Here is a 17,029-nt window from a genome sequence, read left to right on the forward strand (position 1 = left end):
ATTCCGTTGTGCACAGTAATATACAATGGAACTTGCACTGCTCCAAATCTCAGACACTCAATCAGGAGAGATTAATGATGAGCTCAACATTGACTAGAAAACATGACCTTTAATCTTATCTAGAGAGGTTCCTAACTTTTTATAGATAATTCATTTTCCTGAGGCTGAGTAGCCATGATGCCAACACAAACAGTGGTGAGCTGGAGCCGGTTCGCAGGAACCAGTTGTTAAATTTAGAAGCCCTTTTAGAACCGGTTGTTCCACGCGGGACAACCGGTTCTAAAAGAGCTTTTAAATTTAACAACTGGTAAAGCTCCGGCAGCTCCCTGCCCTGCCCCCAGCCCCAGCTCACCTCCACCTCCTCCCCTGAACGCTCCGCCCCCCTTCTCCTCCCCCTCCCCTGCTTCCTGCGAATCAGCTGTTCGCGCGGGAAGCCTGGGAGGGCTCAGAAACAAGTGGCGGGGGTGGGGGGGGGTGAGGAGGACTCCAGGGAGGCATGGTGCAGCCCAGTCCTGCTCTAGCTGAGCGACTCCAGCCCGGCCCGGTCCCGGCCAAGCGGCGTGGCCCAGCCCCGGCCAAGCGACTTCGGTCCAGCCCCGGCCGAGCGCCCCAGCCCTGGCTGACTGGCTCCGGCCTGGCCCCGGCCCCAGCCAAGCGGCTCTGGCCTCGGCTGAGCGGTTCTGGCCCCAGGCCCAGCTCCCACCTCCAGGCAGTGTGGTAAGGGAGCAGGGAGGAGGTGTTGGAAGAGGGCGGGGGAGTTCAGGAGGATGGGAGGGGTGGATAGGGGTCGGGGCAGTCAGAGCGCAGGGAACAGGGGGTTTGAATGGGGGCAAGGGTCCCGGGGGGCAGTCCGGAAGGAGCAGGGGTTGGATGGGGCGGTGGGGGGCAGTCAGGGACAGGGGTTCCGGGGGTGGTGGTCAGGGGACAGGGAGAAGGGGTGGTTGGATGGGGCAGGGGTCCCGGGGGGCCATCAGGAATGAGAGGAGGGGTTGGATGGGGCAGCAGGGGGCAGTCAGGGGACAGGGAAGGGGTGTGGATGGGGCAGGGGACCCGGGGGGGGGCATCAAGGAATGTGGGGGGTTGGATGGGGCAGGAGTCCCGGGGAGCGGGGGGGGGCCCACGACCCCATCCTGGGGTGAGGAGTAGGGAACCGGTTGTTAATATTTTGGCAGCTCATCACTGAACACAAAGCACTTAAAAATAAAGAATCAGGCCCTCAAAAATTATGCAACTGGTTCAAAAATGGCAATATTTTAAAAAGTAATAAATACTGAATTCTTTTTGCTTGTCTTTTGGTTTCTGAGCCTTTAGCATACACTAAGGTCATGCTTTCAAGATTTTCTCTACCACCCGGAGAGTTAGAAATATACTTTATTCTTTAAATTTCTCAGGTTATCACTTGACTTCAAGAACTGTGAATTTAAGAAGAAACACCACATTTAGTGAAACTTATGATAAAATTGTGAAAGTTGGCAACATTAAGCTAGATTGCTTCTTCTTCTGCCCCCACAGCTCCTTTGTTCTAGCCACAGGTACAGAAACTTTACTGTTTTCTGGCTGTGTCCTAAGCAAAAATATCCTTGGACAGAAGAGAAAAATACTATCTGTGGAAAATCCTTGTTAGACTCTACACATGTCCTGCACCCCAGACACAGACTGAAGAGGAGAGAAAGAAATGCCAAGGTCATTTGATAAACCAAAACATCAGGCTCCTGTTACTATATCCTGATGAATATTGCAAGGAAGGCAGCTGGAGAGAAGAGCTGTGGCACTCTGCTAAATAACACAGTACCCTGCATCCTACAGGAGCACAAAGAGTTCTATAAATGCAGAAAAAAAACGTTATCTTGTCAAGAAAGACATGGTAAAACAACAAAGCATTAAAACAAAGAGCTAAGGGAAAGTGAAGGAACAGTGAAGAGATCTCCCATTTAAAATAGAAAAGGTGAAATGGAAATAAAGAAGGTTTTAGTATAATGAAAAAAGAGAATTTGAAATGTACTCACAGATGTCTAACCAGTATTGTTTACATAACTGCTATCAAAGGCAGTGGCAAGGAAACATTTATTTTCTACAATTGATGGAAAAGTGACTGTCAGATGGCTCCTCCCACAAATACTGTGTCTCCTCTATGGCTCTCTTTGTGTTTTTTTATACCCACAGTCCTGGACACAACACAGCTTTTGGGAGAGGCCATGCTGATCCATGCTTTTTTGATTGTCTTCTGAATGAGGCCTTCCAGAGACATACACCATCCTCCCGGTGTCCCAAAATCTTGTTGTTTTCAGTATCTAGCCCTACCCCCATATACTCTGTGCATTGTTTCATCTTGGAGAAGGGACCCATAATTAACAGAGAGAGATCGATGAACACCATTCATACAAGAAATTATACTAGAAGGAGCTGTGGATGCAGCTTTGGGCCCATCCACATAGGGTGACCAGGTGTCCGGTTTTAGACCAGAACACCTGGTCAAAAAGGGATCCTGGCAACTCCAGTCAGCACTGCTGACCAGGCTGTTGACTGTCCGGTTGGTGGTGCTGCGCAGCGGGCCTGGCAGGCTCCCCGCTAGCCTCCGTGCTGTGCGGCTCCTGGAAAGCAGCAAGCATATCCCCCCTCTGGCTCCTAGATGCAGAGGCAGCCAGGGAGCTCCGCACACTGCTCTTGCCCCAAGTGCCGCCCCCGCAGCTCCCATTGGCTGGGAACCATGGCCAATGGGAGCTGCGGGGACGGGGCAGTGCACAGAGCTGCTTGGCCACACCTCCGCATAGAAGCCAGAGGGGGGACATGCTGCTGCTTCCGGGAGCTGCTTGAGGTAAGCGCCGCCCGGAGCCTTCACCAATGACCCCCTCCTGGGCCCCAACCCCCTGCCTCAGTCCCAGCCCTAATCCCCTTTCCCCCCTCCGAACCCCTTGATCCCAGCCCCGAGCACCCTATTACACCCCAAGCCCCTCATCCCCAGCCCAACCCCAGATCTGCACCCCCAGCCAGAGTCCTCACACCCCCTCGCACCCCAACCCCCTGCCCGAGTCCAGAGCCTTCTCTCGCACTCTGAACCCCTCAGCCCCAGCCCAGAGTCCCCTCCTGCACCCCAAATCCCTCATCCACGGCCCCACCCCAGAATCTGCACCCCCAGCCCAGAGCCTGTACCTCCTCCCACACCCCAACCCCCTGCCTCATCCCAGAGCCCCCTCCAATACTCCAAACCCTCATCCCTGGCCCCACCCAGAGCCCGGACCTCAGTTGGAGCCCTCAACCCCTCCCACACCCCAGCCCCCTGAGCCAACCCAGTGAAAATGAGCTAGTGAGTGAGGGTGGGGAGAGCGAGCGACAGAGGGAGCGGGGATGAGTGAGTGGAGCCTCGGAGAAGGGGTGGGGCATGGGCGGGGCCTTGGAGAAGGGACAGGGCAAGGGTGTTCAGTTTTGTGCAAGTAGAAAGTTGACAACTCTACATCCACACTAAAAACAGTTGTTTCTGTAACTATTTAGAAGCACTGGTTATAAGTAACTCCTGTAGTGCTTTATCTACTGCTGCTAATAATTCAGGGATTGTGGATGTTTTTCAAGAGAGCTTCGCTAAACCACCCAAGATTTCCATAAGAAATCCCATAATCCTCTGCCCATTCAGGAAACTGACTGTTTTCCACTCTGGAGATCTTCATGGTAGTCCAGCCTGCTGTGCTCTCTGGCTTTAGGAATTAGTGACCATAATATAATTACATTTAACATCCTTGTGGCGGGGAAAACACCACAGCAGCCCAACACTGTAGCATTTAAAAAAATGAAGATGTTAGTTAAACAGAAATTAATAGGTACAGTGCCAAAAGTGAAATCTCTGCAAGCTGCATGGAAACTTTTTAAGGACATCATAATAGATGCTCACCTTAAATTTATACCCCAAATTAAAAAACATAGTAAGAGAACCAAAAAAGTACCACCGTGGTTAAACAACAAAGTAAAAGAAGCAGTGAGAGACAAAAAGGCATCCTTTGAAAAGTGGAAGTTAAATCCTAGTGAGGAAAATAGAAAGGAGCATAAACACTGGTAAATGAAGTGTAAAAATATAACTAGGAAGGCCTAAAAAGAATTTGAAGAACAGTTAACCAAAGACTCAAAAAGTAATAGCAAATTTTTTTTAAATACATCAGAAGCAGGAAGCCTGCTATAACCAGTAGGGCCACTGTACGATCGAGATGCTAATGGAGCACTCAAAGACGATAAGGCCATTGCAGAGAAACTAAATGAATTATTTGCATTGGTCTTCACAGCTGAGGATGTGAGAGAGACTGAGCCATTCTTTTTAGGTGGCAAATCTGAGGAACTGTCGCAGATTGAGGTGTCATTAGAGGAGGTTTTGGAACAAATTGATAAACTAAACAATAATAAGTCACCAGGACCAGACAGTATTCACCCAAGAGTTCTGATGGAACTCAAATGTGAAATTGCAGAACTATTAACTGTAGTTTGTAGCCTATCATTTAAATCAGCTTCTGTATCAAATGACTGGAGTATAGCTAATGTGACACCAATTTTTAAAAAGGGCTTCAGAAGTGATCCCAGCAATTACAGGCCGATAAGCCTGACTTCAGTACCAGGCAACCTGGTTGAAACTATAGTAAAGAACAAAATTGTCAGACACATAGATGAACATAATTTGTTGGAGAAAAGTCAACATGTTTTTTGTAAAGGGAAATCATGCCTCAGCAATCAATTAGAATTCTTTGAGGGGGTCAACAAGCATTTGGGCAAGGGGGATCCAGTGGATATAGTGTATTTAGATTTTCAGAAAGTCTTTGACAAGGTCCCTCATGAAAGGCTTTTAAGCAAAGTAAGCTGTCATGGCATAAGAGGGAAGATCCTCTCATGGATTGGTAACTAATTAAAAGATAGGAAACAAGTGGTAGGAGTAAATGGACAGCTTTCAGAATTGAGAGAGATAAACAGTGGTGTCCCCCAGGGGTCTGTACTGGGACCAGTCCTATTCAACATATTCATAAATGATCTGGAAAAAGGGATAAACAGTGAGGTGGCAAAATTTGGAGATGATACAAAAGTATGCAAGATAGTTAAGTCCCAAGCAGACTGCGAAGAGCTACAAAAGAATCTCTCAAAACTGGGTGACTGGGCAACAAAATGGCTGATGACATTCAATGTTGATAAATACAAAGTAATGCACATTGGAAAACATAATCCCAACTATACTTATAAAGTGATGGGGTCTAAATTAGCTGTTACCACTAAAGAAAGAGATCTTAGAGTCATTGTGGATAGTTCTCTGAAAACATCCACTCAATGTGCAGCGGCAGTCAAAAAAGCGAACAGAATGTTGGGAATCATTAAGAAAGGGATAGATAATATGACACAAAATATCACATTACCTCTATATAAATCCATGGTACGCCCATATCTTGAATACTGTGTACAGATGTGGTTGCCCCATCTGAAAAAAGATATATTGGACTTGGAAAAGGTTCAGAAAAGAGCAACAAAAATGATTAGGGATATGGAACGGCTTTCATATGAGGACCAATTAATAAGACTGAGACTTTTCACCTTGAAAAAGAGATGACTAAGGGGGGATGTGATAGAGGTCTATAAAATCATGACTGGTGTGGAGAAAGTAAATAAGGAAGTGTTATTTACTCCTCATAACACAAGAACTAGGGGTCACTAAATGAAATTAATAGGCTGCAGGTTTAAAACAAACAAAAGGATGTATTTTTTCACACAACACACAGTCAACCTGTGGAATTCCTTGCCAGAGGATGTTGTGAAGGCCAAGACTATAACAGAGTTAAAAAATGAATCAGATAAGTTCCTGGAAGATAGGTCCATCAATGGCTGTTAGCCAGGATAGGTGTCCCTAGCCTCTGTTTCCAGAAGCTGGGAATGTGTGACAGGGGATGGATCACTTGATGATTAGCTGTTCTGTTCATTCCCTGGGGCATCTGGCATTGGCCACTGTCAGAAGACAGGATATTGGGATAGATGGACAGTATGGCCATTCTTATGTTCATATGATCTGCTTTGGTAGCCTGGATACAAGCGGGGAAGAAATGTTCACAAAATCCCAGAGCCCCTTAAGGTGGGTTCTGAAAGGGAAGCAGCAGCATATCAAGGCATTGATCGTCATACCTAGCTAAAGTGACCTGCAATAAAGAGGGAAAACTCTGAGCCAGGACCAGCTGACTGTGAAATATGACAGTAAATATGTTAGAGAGACAAGCTGGGTGAGGTAGTATCTTTTATTGGACCAACTTCGGTTGCTGAGAGAGACAGAAGTGGGTCCAATAAAAGATATTACCTTACCCACCTTGTTTCTCTAATATCCTGGGATCAACACGGCTACAACACTGCATACAACAGTGAATATGTTGTCTGTTTCTTGTAAAGATAGCTGCGTTGGGAACTTCCAACAACTTTACTTGTTAACTTACTTTAAAGGTGAGGTACAATGCATTTTGTCAGCACCAGTTCTGGGTTCCCTGAGATGCCTTTGCTAAGAATTAGGGATAATTTGTGAGAAAACTTCAAAGGTGTCCCGCAGAGATATATTAAAAAAAAAAAACAGGAGTCTTTTCTTGGTTCATTTGATTTGTTGCTAATGCAGATCTATTTTGGCTTGATTCAGGTCTAACCAACCCAGTTATTAGATTGTAATACAGTAAAAAGAACAGGAGTACTTGTGGCACCTTAGAGACTAACAAATTTATTAGAACATAAGCTTTCGTGGGCTACAACCCACTTCTTCGGATGCAAGTACTCCTGTTCTTTTTGAGGATACAGACTAACACGGCTGCTACCCTGAAACCTGTAATACAGTAAGTGGCTGAATTTTCTTTTCAGAGTAAGACAAGCTCAAGCCTGCCCCCTGCTGAAATTTTTGTTATTTGTATGCTTGGAAAGCAAGTATGGGGACCAAGCACTCTGGGTGCTCTTATTCTCCCAAGACCTCCTCAGAACTTAGTTGCTGACCTCTGAGCACAGTGGGTGAGGAAAACTCTTCCTGAAAACAAAAAAGGACATTCTGTTCCCAAAGCCAGTCCCAGATGATGGAACACCCTATTTCCATGGTGTAAGGATCTGTGTACTCTTGCTTTGAAACAGCAGGAAGCCAGGTAGGAAGCGGATGGGGAAGGTAGGCAGATGCTCTGCATTGAAGAGGAGACAGGGCAATGTTAGGGGTAATACTGTTTTCCTTATTATAAAAAAAAAAATCCCATTTTAGTGCTAGAAGAAAACAACTTTCAGGGATTCTTTAGTATTGACACAAGAGCGCTCCTGCTTCTTGGACCCACATGGAACATGTAGCTATTGGCAGCTCCAAGGGTGGAAAGAGTCTTCCTCCTTCTCCTGTGTAGAGTGTAGGCGTGACCACCACATGATCCCCCATACAGATCAGACTGACTCAGTTCTGGAATCTGACTCTTTTTCGTGTAGTCCCAGACCTTGCAAAATCTTTTTCTCAGAGTCCTGTCCCTGCCCAGCCACCCCAATCCTAGCCTGTTCCAATTTATTGCATCTCTCTATGTCAGTGGTTCTCAACCAGGGGTACGCGTACCGCTGGGGGTACGCAGAGGTCTTCCAGGGGATACATTAACTCATCTAGATATTTGCCTAGGTTTACAACAGGCTACATAAAAAGCACTAGCGAAGTCAGTACAAACTAAAATTTCATATGGACAAAATGAAAAAGGAAGCAATTTTTCAGTAATAGTGCGCTGTGACACTTTGTATTTTGATGTCTGATGTTGTAAGCAAGTAGTTTTTAAGTGAGGTGAAACTTGGGGTATGCAAGACAAATCAGACTCCTGAAAGGGGTACAGTAGGGGTACAGTAGTCTGGAAAGGTTGAGAATCATTGTTCTATTATGTCATATGTTTCCATGCAGGGCACTCATGCAGCTTGGTTTTGGTGTTGAGTCTACACATTTGTGTGTATGTATATGCAGGTCTCAAAGGTGGTGTGTGTGCCTGTGTGCTCAGGTATGGTGTGTCCACACAGCTCAGCTGTGGTGTTTGCAGGGCCGGCCTTAGCAAGAGCGGGGCCCGACTCCTGGGGGCCCCGCTTGGGCTGGGGTCGCGGGGTTTGGGACCGGGCCGGAGCCGCTGGGGCCAGGGCCAGGCCATAGTCGCTCGGCCCAGGGCCCGAGCCGGCGCGCCGGGGCCCGAGCCAGAGCCGCCGGGGCCGGAGGGGCTTGGGCCGGGGCCGCTCGGGCCAGCGCCCGAGCCGGGTCGGGGGTGCTTGTCCGGGTCCGGAGCCGTGGGGCCCGAGCCGGACCGGGGGTGCTTGGCCGGCACTGCTCGGCTGGGGACGCGGCCGGCACCCCGGGGCCCGTGCCGGGCTGGAGCCGCTCAGCCAGGGCCGGACTGGGCCGCCCCCCCCCCCACCTGTTGCTGCCGCCGCCTGCCCCTTTTCAGACTTCCCGCGAACATCTGATTCACAGGAAGCAGGGGAGGGGGAGGAACAAGGGGAGGAGGGGGGAATGAGCTGGGGGGGAAGTGAACAGCTGCGGGGCCCTCTTAGGCGCGGGGCCCAATTCAGCTGAATCGGCTGAAAGCCGGCCCTGGGTGTTTGTCTATATGTGTTTGTACATACAGTGTGAACATGCACAACTTGGCTGCGGGGGTGCATTTTGGTGTTTGTGCGCATGCTGTGTACACATCCATCCCAGTGCACAGGTGTGTGCGCAAACAACAACCAGAGGAGAAAAAGGTGGAAACTGCCCTATTGATGGCTGGGGACAGAGGCTCTTCCCAGTAGGGCCAGCTCCAGGCACCAGCTTCTCAAGCAGGTGCTTGGGACGGCCGCTCTGGAGAGGGGTGGCACGTCCAGGTATTCAGCGGCAATTCGGCGGACGGTCCCTCACACCACCTGGGATCGCGGCTTTTTTGTTTTGTTTTGTTTTTTGTTTTGGCTGCTTGGGGCGGCCAAAACCCTGGAGCCCGCCCTGCTTCCCAGGTACCAAGGGGGCAGTTTCCACTTTAGAACCAAGGACGTCTCGCTGTCGGCGCTGAACGAAGCCCTGGGAGGCGGGAATCGGTGGCAAGGATGGGGAGGGGCCAGGTCGGCAGTCGCCATGTTGGTGGTGGCGGCAATGGTGGGGAGAAGGGGCCGTCCGGAAGCCGCCATGTTGGTGGTGGCACTGGTGGGGAGGCTCAGACCGGAAGAGGCGGTGTTGCTGGTGGCCGTGGGGGGGAGGGGCAGACCGGAAGCCGCCAGACCGGTGGCCGGGCCACGCCGCGCTCCAGGCGTTGACAGCGGGGAGCGAGGCCGGATGGTGCCGGTGCTCCCTGGCCTGTTTGTGGGCGGCGCGGAGGCCGGCGCGGAGGCCCTGCAGGCGGCGGGGGTGGTGGCGCTGCTCTCGGTGGACGCGGAGGAGCCGCCCCCGGTGGCGGGGATCCGGACCCTGCATATCCCGGCGCGGGACGAGCCCGGCACCGACCTGCTGAGCCACCTCGACTCCTGCGCCGCCTTCCTCAGCGCGGCCCGGGCGGGGGGCGGTGCCGCCCTGGTGCGATGGTGAGCCCGGGGGGGCCGGGACCCCCAATGTCCGAAGGGCCGCGTCGGACCCCTGGACTGTGCGGCTGGGGGCTGAGCTGTGGCTGCCGGGCTGGTCCGAGGCCCCTTTGCACGGGCCTTAGCACCGGGGCTGGCAGCGCCTTAGTCCTTTGTCCGGGGAGGAGTGCAGAGATGCTGGAACTGGGGGGGTGGGGCTGCACCCTCTGGCTTGAAGTGGTTCTCATCATATACTGGGTTTACAGTTTGGTTCAATGGCTCTCAACTCCCCCACTGTGCAAATTTTTCCAGCGTCCCTGAAGAAGTGAGATGTGGTCGGACCCTTCCCCTCTCTCTTCTCTCCCCCCCTCCAACCCCCCGCACTGCCCCCAGTGACCTCGGTCTCAGGAACAGGTGATCCCGTTTTCATCTCCCCTGCCAGGCCGTGCTCACGTTCTCCGCAGCCAGAAGTGCAGCAAAAAGATTAATTTCCCCCAAAACAGATCAGTAAAAATGAAAGTGAGGCTTGAAGTGAATTAATTCCCCTAGTGTATTTTCCCCAGTTTTGTTCATGATCTTATTCTAAAGAGTTCTTTGTCTTTCAGCCATGCTGGAGTCAGTCGAAGTGTTGCTTTAGTAACGGCGTATTTAATGAAAACCAACAATCTCACCTTCGAAGAGGCTTATGCCACTATCAAAGCCATCAAATCAGATGCCAAGTGAGTTCTTTGCCCTGTTAAGATTCCTTTCTGTCCCTGTGCGGACTAATGTGTATGTTCGCCATAGCCTAGGAAATGTGCCTCTGATTTTCACTATTGTTCCAGAATGAACGAAGGTTTTGAGTGGCAGCTGAAACTCTATGAAACAATGGGCTGTAAAGTTGATGTGAGCAGTACCATTTACAAACAGTATCGCTTGCAAAAAGTTACAGAGGAATATCCTGGTGAGTGAAGATAATGTCTGAGGTGCTGTGTATTCAGGGGAGCTAGAGCCATTGTAGCTAAGAGTTATTGAACTTGCAGAAGGATGGTATATTATATTTCTTCTAGGGTAGATACCAGTTCCAGGACTGAAATATTAGCACTATCTGAATCAGCCTTTCAGTTACACACTGCTAGCTCTAATCTAGCTTGGTTTGGCAAATCTAGTGATTTATACTAGTGCAATTGAGAGCAGCTAGTGCTCAAATATGGTGATTTGTGCATGTAAAAACCTCGATGGTCTGAAAACTCTGCATGTTGTGTGTATAAAGTTTTGTACACTGAGAGCCATCTGTACATCAGGACAAGATCAAGACATGCTATCTGTAGCTACAAAGCTTCTTGTAATTAGCGCAGTGCAACTCCCCTTTTTAGGCACTAAGTGGTGAGGCTCATCTCTTAGGAACTTCCTAGGGAAGGGGAAGGTAGGAAGTGTGAAGACTGGGGCAAAGGCATAGTGCTTTAATTATAAATAGGTCATTAAGTTTGAGTCCAGTTCACAGATTTGTATCATTCACTCTCTGCAGAGCTGCAAGACTTGCCACGAGAAGTCTTTGCAGTTGACCCAACCAGCGTTTGTCAAACTCTGAACAGTGAGGTTCTCTACAGGTGTAGAAAATGCCGGTATGGACCCTTTCATTTCTCACAAAGTGTTACTTTGAAATAAACTGTTGTAAGGAAAATAGCCTTTGTAGCTTATTGGGTTTGTCTCTTTCAGAACAGGAATAAATCTTTGAAAAACTTTGAATCAAAAGTACGCATGATACTTTCCTTTGCCTAATCTTTGTTTTGTGATCATGAAGAATAAAATGCCTCTCAGGCTCTGAAGTCCTTTTGAACCTCTGGGGCTAAGTGTACATCTTCTGTAAGTAGGTGCAACTTCACTTAAGTTGCTTCTGCTTACATCAAAACTAAAACTGAGTTTACTAAATTGAAACTGTTCAAAATCTGACACCCCCCCCTTCTCCTCCCGAAGAAGCCTCTTTACTCCGTAGGTCAGTTGTCTGGTCTTGTTTCGGCCTCTTTTTCTTAATCATTGGAAATAAGAGAGATTCCTATTTTCTAGCTGTACAGTTCCCAGACACATGTACCTAGATGATCTCATGTTTCATTAGCTAGGAGTTTGCTAAAAGTACACTTCTACCCCGATATAACATGACCTGATATAACATGGGTTCGCATACAACACGGTAAAGCTCTGACATGCTGCTCTGAGCAGTGTGTTAAGGGTGCAGGGCCGGGGCAGAGGGTCTCGGGGGCGGTCAGGGGCTCCCCCCCTACAGGTGGTGGGTCTAGGGAGGCAGGAGCTGTGTGTGTGTGTGGGGGCAATTTTGGGGGCCCCGCAGTCCCAGAGTGGCCTGGGGGATTAGCAGGGGACCGGGAGCAGCCTGCTCCACTTCCCTCGCCCCAGCTGTGTAGCTTGGGGGAAGGGATCCTCACCGGCAGCGCGGAAGCGGAGCAACCTGGCCCCAGCCCACTCCACTCCGCTAGCTCCCAGCCGTGGCGTTCCGCTTCCTGCCGCAGGTGAGTGCGGGACCTTTCCCCAACACCCCTCTCCCCGCCCCCCCCCCACCCCAGCAATGGGGCTGGGACTGGGGCAAGGAAAGTGGAGCGGGCTGGGACCACGTCGGTCCGCTTCCCGCTGCCGGTGAGTGCAGGGGGCGTTCTTTCCCCAACCTCCCCGCACTCACTGGCGGTGGGAAGCAGAGCGATGCGGCTGGGAGGTGGCGGAGTGGAGTGGAGCGGGCTGGGGCCACGTTGCTCTGCTGCTGGTGAGTGCCTGTCAGGGGGCAGGAGGTGTGGATAGGGGTTGGAGCAGTCAGGGGACAGGGAGCAGGGGGGTTGAGTAGGCGGTGGGGTCCTGGGGGTGATTAGAGACAGGGGTCTCTGGAGGGGGCGGTCAGGGAATGGGGGGGGGCAAAGCAAGTTCGATATAACGTGGTCTCACCTATAACGCGGTGAGATTTTTTTTGTCTCCCAAGGACCGCATTATATCAGAGTAGAGGTGTAACTACATAAGAAACAAAGTGTAACTGTGGGAAAGAGGCCCAGGGCTGCAGGCATGATAGGATTTGCTGAGGTCGGGAGGCAGTCTAAAAAGGGACAGCCTTCATTGACCTCTTCAAATGAAAAAAGAAAATCTACACTGTATAACCCCATCCATTTGCTGCTGCTACTATTGCCTTGTACTTCACTGTTGTCCAGTTATCTTCAGCCTTTCTTTCTCTCTTTTGTTCTGAAGAATAGACGTTCCCTCTTTCGTAGTTCGAGCATTTTAGCCCATGCTGAAGGAAGTGGACCATCAGCGTTTGCTCACAAGAGGATTACAGATCCTGCTCAGCTTCGTAATGACAGTCGAGTTAAATGTACCTCTTATTTCATTGAGCCTGTACAGTGGATGGAGCCAGTATTGTTAGGAGTGATGGAAGGACAGGTGAGGAGAGCAAGCACTTCACATTGTTTATCTATGAAACTCCCTTAAGAGATGTTCTCACTTTTTTTTTTTAATGATTCTGTGCATCTGACCAAACTCCTTAAATCTCCTGGTTTTACTGCTCGTGCAACATTGCTGTTACAGCTACAGTCCTTTCAGTCTCCACCACCTCTGAAGCTCATTAATAAGCTGTAAATGTCGTCTTCTCCCACTTCTTACAGCTCTAGGGCTCCCACATGACAATGGTCACCAAATAGCCACTAGCTGATGGAGGATGATACCCAGAGTGGGATTCTGCTTCAGGTATCCTCCATGACAATAGCTTATTAAGCCGTAGGACACCTTTTAATAGCTCTGTTGAGTAATATTGTGATTATGCAGCAGAGATGTTTTTAGAGAAATCTTGCAGAATTTCACTTACCCTGTTAGAGATTGTGTGTGTTGTTTTGCTGAACAAGCATATCTAGGTTTTTTCTGTTATCACCAAAATTAAGGACAGGTAAGTAGATTTGATGCCTGGACTGGTGGGTCTTCATGACAATACTGCAAAGCTGAGTTAAACTATATGTTTGCTGCTTTCTCAGCTCCACTTCTGCCAGAAGATTCTTCCTAACTCTCTTCTGCCCTCCCAAAAATCCCAACTTCACCATGTGTGCAGTTCTGCTGCCTCGTTCTTCCCACATTCCAGAAAAACTTGATTACTTTACTCTACATTTGTTGAAAATGGCTTCCAGAGAAACTTGAAAACAGGTGCTGTTTTCATCGCTCTAGCAGTGGCATACGGTACGGTACACTGGCCTGCGCGTGAAGGTATCACAGGTCCTGCTACCTTGGGTCACAGGTATCGTTGAACTGTTCCTCTGCAATAGTCAGTTCAGAGTCCACATGAGGGAGAAGACGGGTGCTTGGAGACGATAGAGCAATGGGTTACCCCAGGGCTCTGTGCTTTCTCCAACCCTGTTCAACCTTTACATCAGTGACCTGCCAACAATGGAGTCACAAAAGTTCATTTATGCAGATGACATCTGTGGCGGTACCCAGGCCCAGACGTTTCATGAGCTTGATGCCACCTTAAACTGGGACAAGATAAAGTTAGCTGACTACTGTAAGACTTGGTGCCTCCAGCCAAGCGTCATAAAAACAGTCTCCAGTTTGTTCCATCTTCATCACGCCAGTGCAACACAAGAACTGAATGGTCAGAAGGCGAAGCATGAAATAAAACTGATCTATCTAGGTGTGACCTTAGACTGCACACTGAGTTACCATGCCCACCCGAAGAAGACAGCAGCTAAAGTTAAGATGTGCAACACTCTTAGCAAACTGGCAGGTTCGTCATGGGGTGCTCATGCTCAACTTTGCGGACAACAGCTCTTGCCACCTCGTATTCGGTGGCAGAATACTGCGCACCAGTTTGGAGTCGATCGTCACACACCAGACTGGCAGATACGCAGTTACGTGCTGCCACGAGTATCCTCTCCGGCACCCTGCATCCGACTCCACACCGATGGCTTCCAGTTCTGAGCAATATTGCTCCTCCTCGTATCAGACGAGAAGTTGCCACTGGAAAGTTACTGGAGAAAGTACGTGCCAACTCAAGTCTGCTGCTGCACAATGACCTTTTTAAACCACCAGCTGCACATTTGCCGTCACGTCGCCCGTTATGGTCTCATCCGCCACACCAGGATGTTAGGGCGGAAACACTCTGGCGAGAGGAATGGAATCTGTTATAATTCCCAACCAGTCCCTCGTCACCAACCCCACAATTTGCCCACTTGGTTTTGACCTGCCCCGTTGCCAGTGGTCCCTTTTGAGCAGTTTTCGGACCAGGCAAGGTGTCTCTGCAGTCATCCGGTATCGCTGGGGCCTTCGTGACATCCCTTTGCGCAACTGCCGTGCAACACAGACCGTGACGTGTGTTGTCGATGAATGCCTGCTGACTAGGTTCAGCGGTGGCCTAGAAGAACTGCATCACGCCGCTGAAGAGACCATCGCTTGGCTAGACGACTATGCACATGCTAAATAAATAAATGAGCCATAAAGCGCTCCTGATCAATTTCACTTATAAAACTTTCCCTATTGTCTTCCAAACTTTCTGTGCACTTTCCCAGGCTTATCTAATGGACTCAGGTTCTCTCCCCACTAGTGTTCATATGCGACCTTCATCTCCCGGTCATTTCAAACAGTTTCACTTTTGTAGATGCAAAATTCTTCTTTGCTGTAGCTTCTGCCATCTGGAGTAGCCTTCTTCTGTCTCCCCAAATCCGTTAGAATCCCAGCTTTGCCTTTACTTAATTATTTTTGTTTCTCTATTTATGCAACTGCATTCTACTATGTAGAGCAGAGGTGGGCAAACTTTTTGGCCCGAGGGCCACATCGGGGTTGCAAAACAGTATGGAGGGCCGGGTAGGGAAGGCTGTGCCTCCCAAACAGCCTGCCCCCCCGCGCCCTATCCTACCCCTCCCACTCCCCCCCCCCCCCGACTGCTCCCCTCAGAACCCCTGACCCATCCAACCCTCCCTGTCCCCTGACCGCCCCCTCCTGGGACCCCCTGTCCCTAACCACCCCCCGGGACCCAACCCCATCGAACCCCCCTTCCCTGTCCCCTGACGGCCCCTGCCCCTAACTACTCCCCTGGAACCCTCCCCCCAGGCCCCTTTCGGAATGTGGCCCTGTGAACATGGGCAGAGGACTCAGGAGGAGCAGGGGCAGCTGCAGAGAAGTGGTGGTTTCCCCTTCAAAGCACCGCTTCTCTCAGGCCGGCTGCATGGCCGCCCGGTGCTCCTCCTGAGTCCTCCGGCCGTGTTCTCCGTGCTCCCGCCACCCGCACCGCCAGCCTGCCTCCCCCCGCTCCCGCAGTGCAGCCCCTTCCCCCCCCCCCCCCCCCCCGCCTCGCGGCGGGTGCACCGGTGCTGAGCTGCCTGAGTATTATTTAAGGTACCTACATGGGAACAAATATTTAATAGTGGGCTCTTTGGTCTAGCAGAGAAAGTTATAACATGATCCACTGGCTGGAAGTTGAAGCTAGACAAATTCAGACTAGAAATAAGGTGTAAATATTTAACAGTGAGGGTAATTAATCATTGGAACAACTTACCAAGGGTCATGGTGGATTCTCCATCCCTGATGATTTTTAATAAATATTGGATGTTTTCCTTAACAATATGCTCTATTAATTATTTTGGGGAAGTTCTGTGGTCTGTGTTATACAGGAGGTTAGACTAGATGATCACAATGGTCCCTTCTAGCCTTGGAATCTGAAACCGTTGGTGTGGCCCCAGGCTCTGTAGCTGCTTCCTAGGAGTTCGAGTCCTGAAGTCTGAGAAGTGAATTGTTTGAAAGAGCCTTATATATGATTGCTTGTGTTTATTGCAGCTTCTGTGCCCCAAATGTACTTCGAAGTTGGGCTCCTTCAGTTGGCGTGGTGAACAGTGTTCGTGTGGCCGCTGGGTGACTCCTGCCTTCCAGATTCACAAGAGTCGGGTGGATGAAATGAAAGCGCTGCCAGTTTGTGGATTCCAAACTGCCAAAACGTGAATGCTGGTGCTTGCTGGCTTTAGTGACTCCCCTGAGGTTCTCTGAGAACTGTTGCCTGTTATAGTGTGTCGCTGTGGTCAGCAGTCACCTCTTTCTGTTAGCATGAGGGTAGTTTGGCACTACCGGAACATACAATTGTAGCACAAGCTTCTAGTGTTTATGAACACGTGCATCTGTGCAAGAGAGTTGTTTAAGATGAGCTGGATGACTCTTCTTGGGGCTTCTTGTATTTCATAGATTTGGGGAGCCATATGAATTAATAGAAAAAATCCACTGACATCTTTTTAAAAAACCATTGGTGAAATATTGCTGATCGTATAGCCTGCAAGTGTAAAGTGCTAATAAACTCCATCTAGTCATGCCTATGGTCATGCAAAATATTTGGTAAAGTGTTGGAACACATTTGACATCGGTAAATACAGAGCAAGAAAGGCAAATTTTGAAACCAGAGTGGTGGTGTGAAGGCTCCTTAGTTTAGAAAGACGACTGCATGTGGCTTTTGCTTGTGGGCTATCATTTCATAGTCGTATTTCTGTAAGACCAATTCCAAAGGTCCTATGTGAAGGCAGATGTTTATGAAGTG

General features: G+C 49.6%; 1 protein-coding gene across 1 annotated transcript; it reads left to right on the top strand.

Annotated features, from left to right (window-relative positions):
- Window positions 1–9,064: 9,064 nt before the first annotated feature.
- DUSP12 (dual specificity phosphatase 12) lies at window positions 9,065–16,805 on the top strand. The gene is made up of 6 exons (XM_065586631.1): window positions 9,065–9,522; window positions 10,104–10,217; window positions 10,323–10,441; window positions 11,006–11,102; window positions 12,726–12,912; window positions 16,285–16,805. The coding sequence occupies exons 1-6, from the start codon at window positions 9,080–9,082 to the stop codon at window positions 16,444–16,446; spliced, it is 1,122 nt and encodes a 373-aa protein (XP_065442703.1). The 5' UTR covers window positions 9,065–9,079; the 3' UTR covers window positions 16,447–16,805.
- The last annotated feature ends 224 nt before the right edge of the window (window positions 16,806–17,029 follow it).

Source organism: Chrysemys picta, chromosome 1, assembly GCF_011386835.1.
Source record: "Chrysemys picta bellii isolate R12L10 chromosome 1, ASM1138683v2, whole genome shotgun sequence".
NCBI classification, from domain to species: Eukaryota; Metazoa; Chordata; order Testudines; family Emydidae; genus Chrysemys; species Chrysemys picta.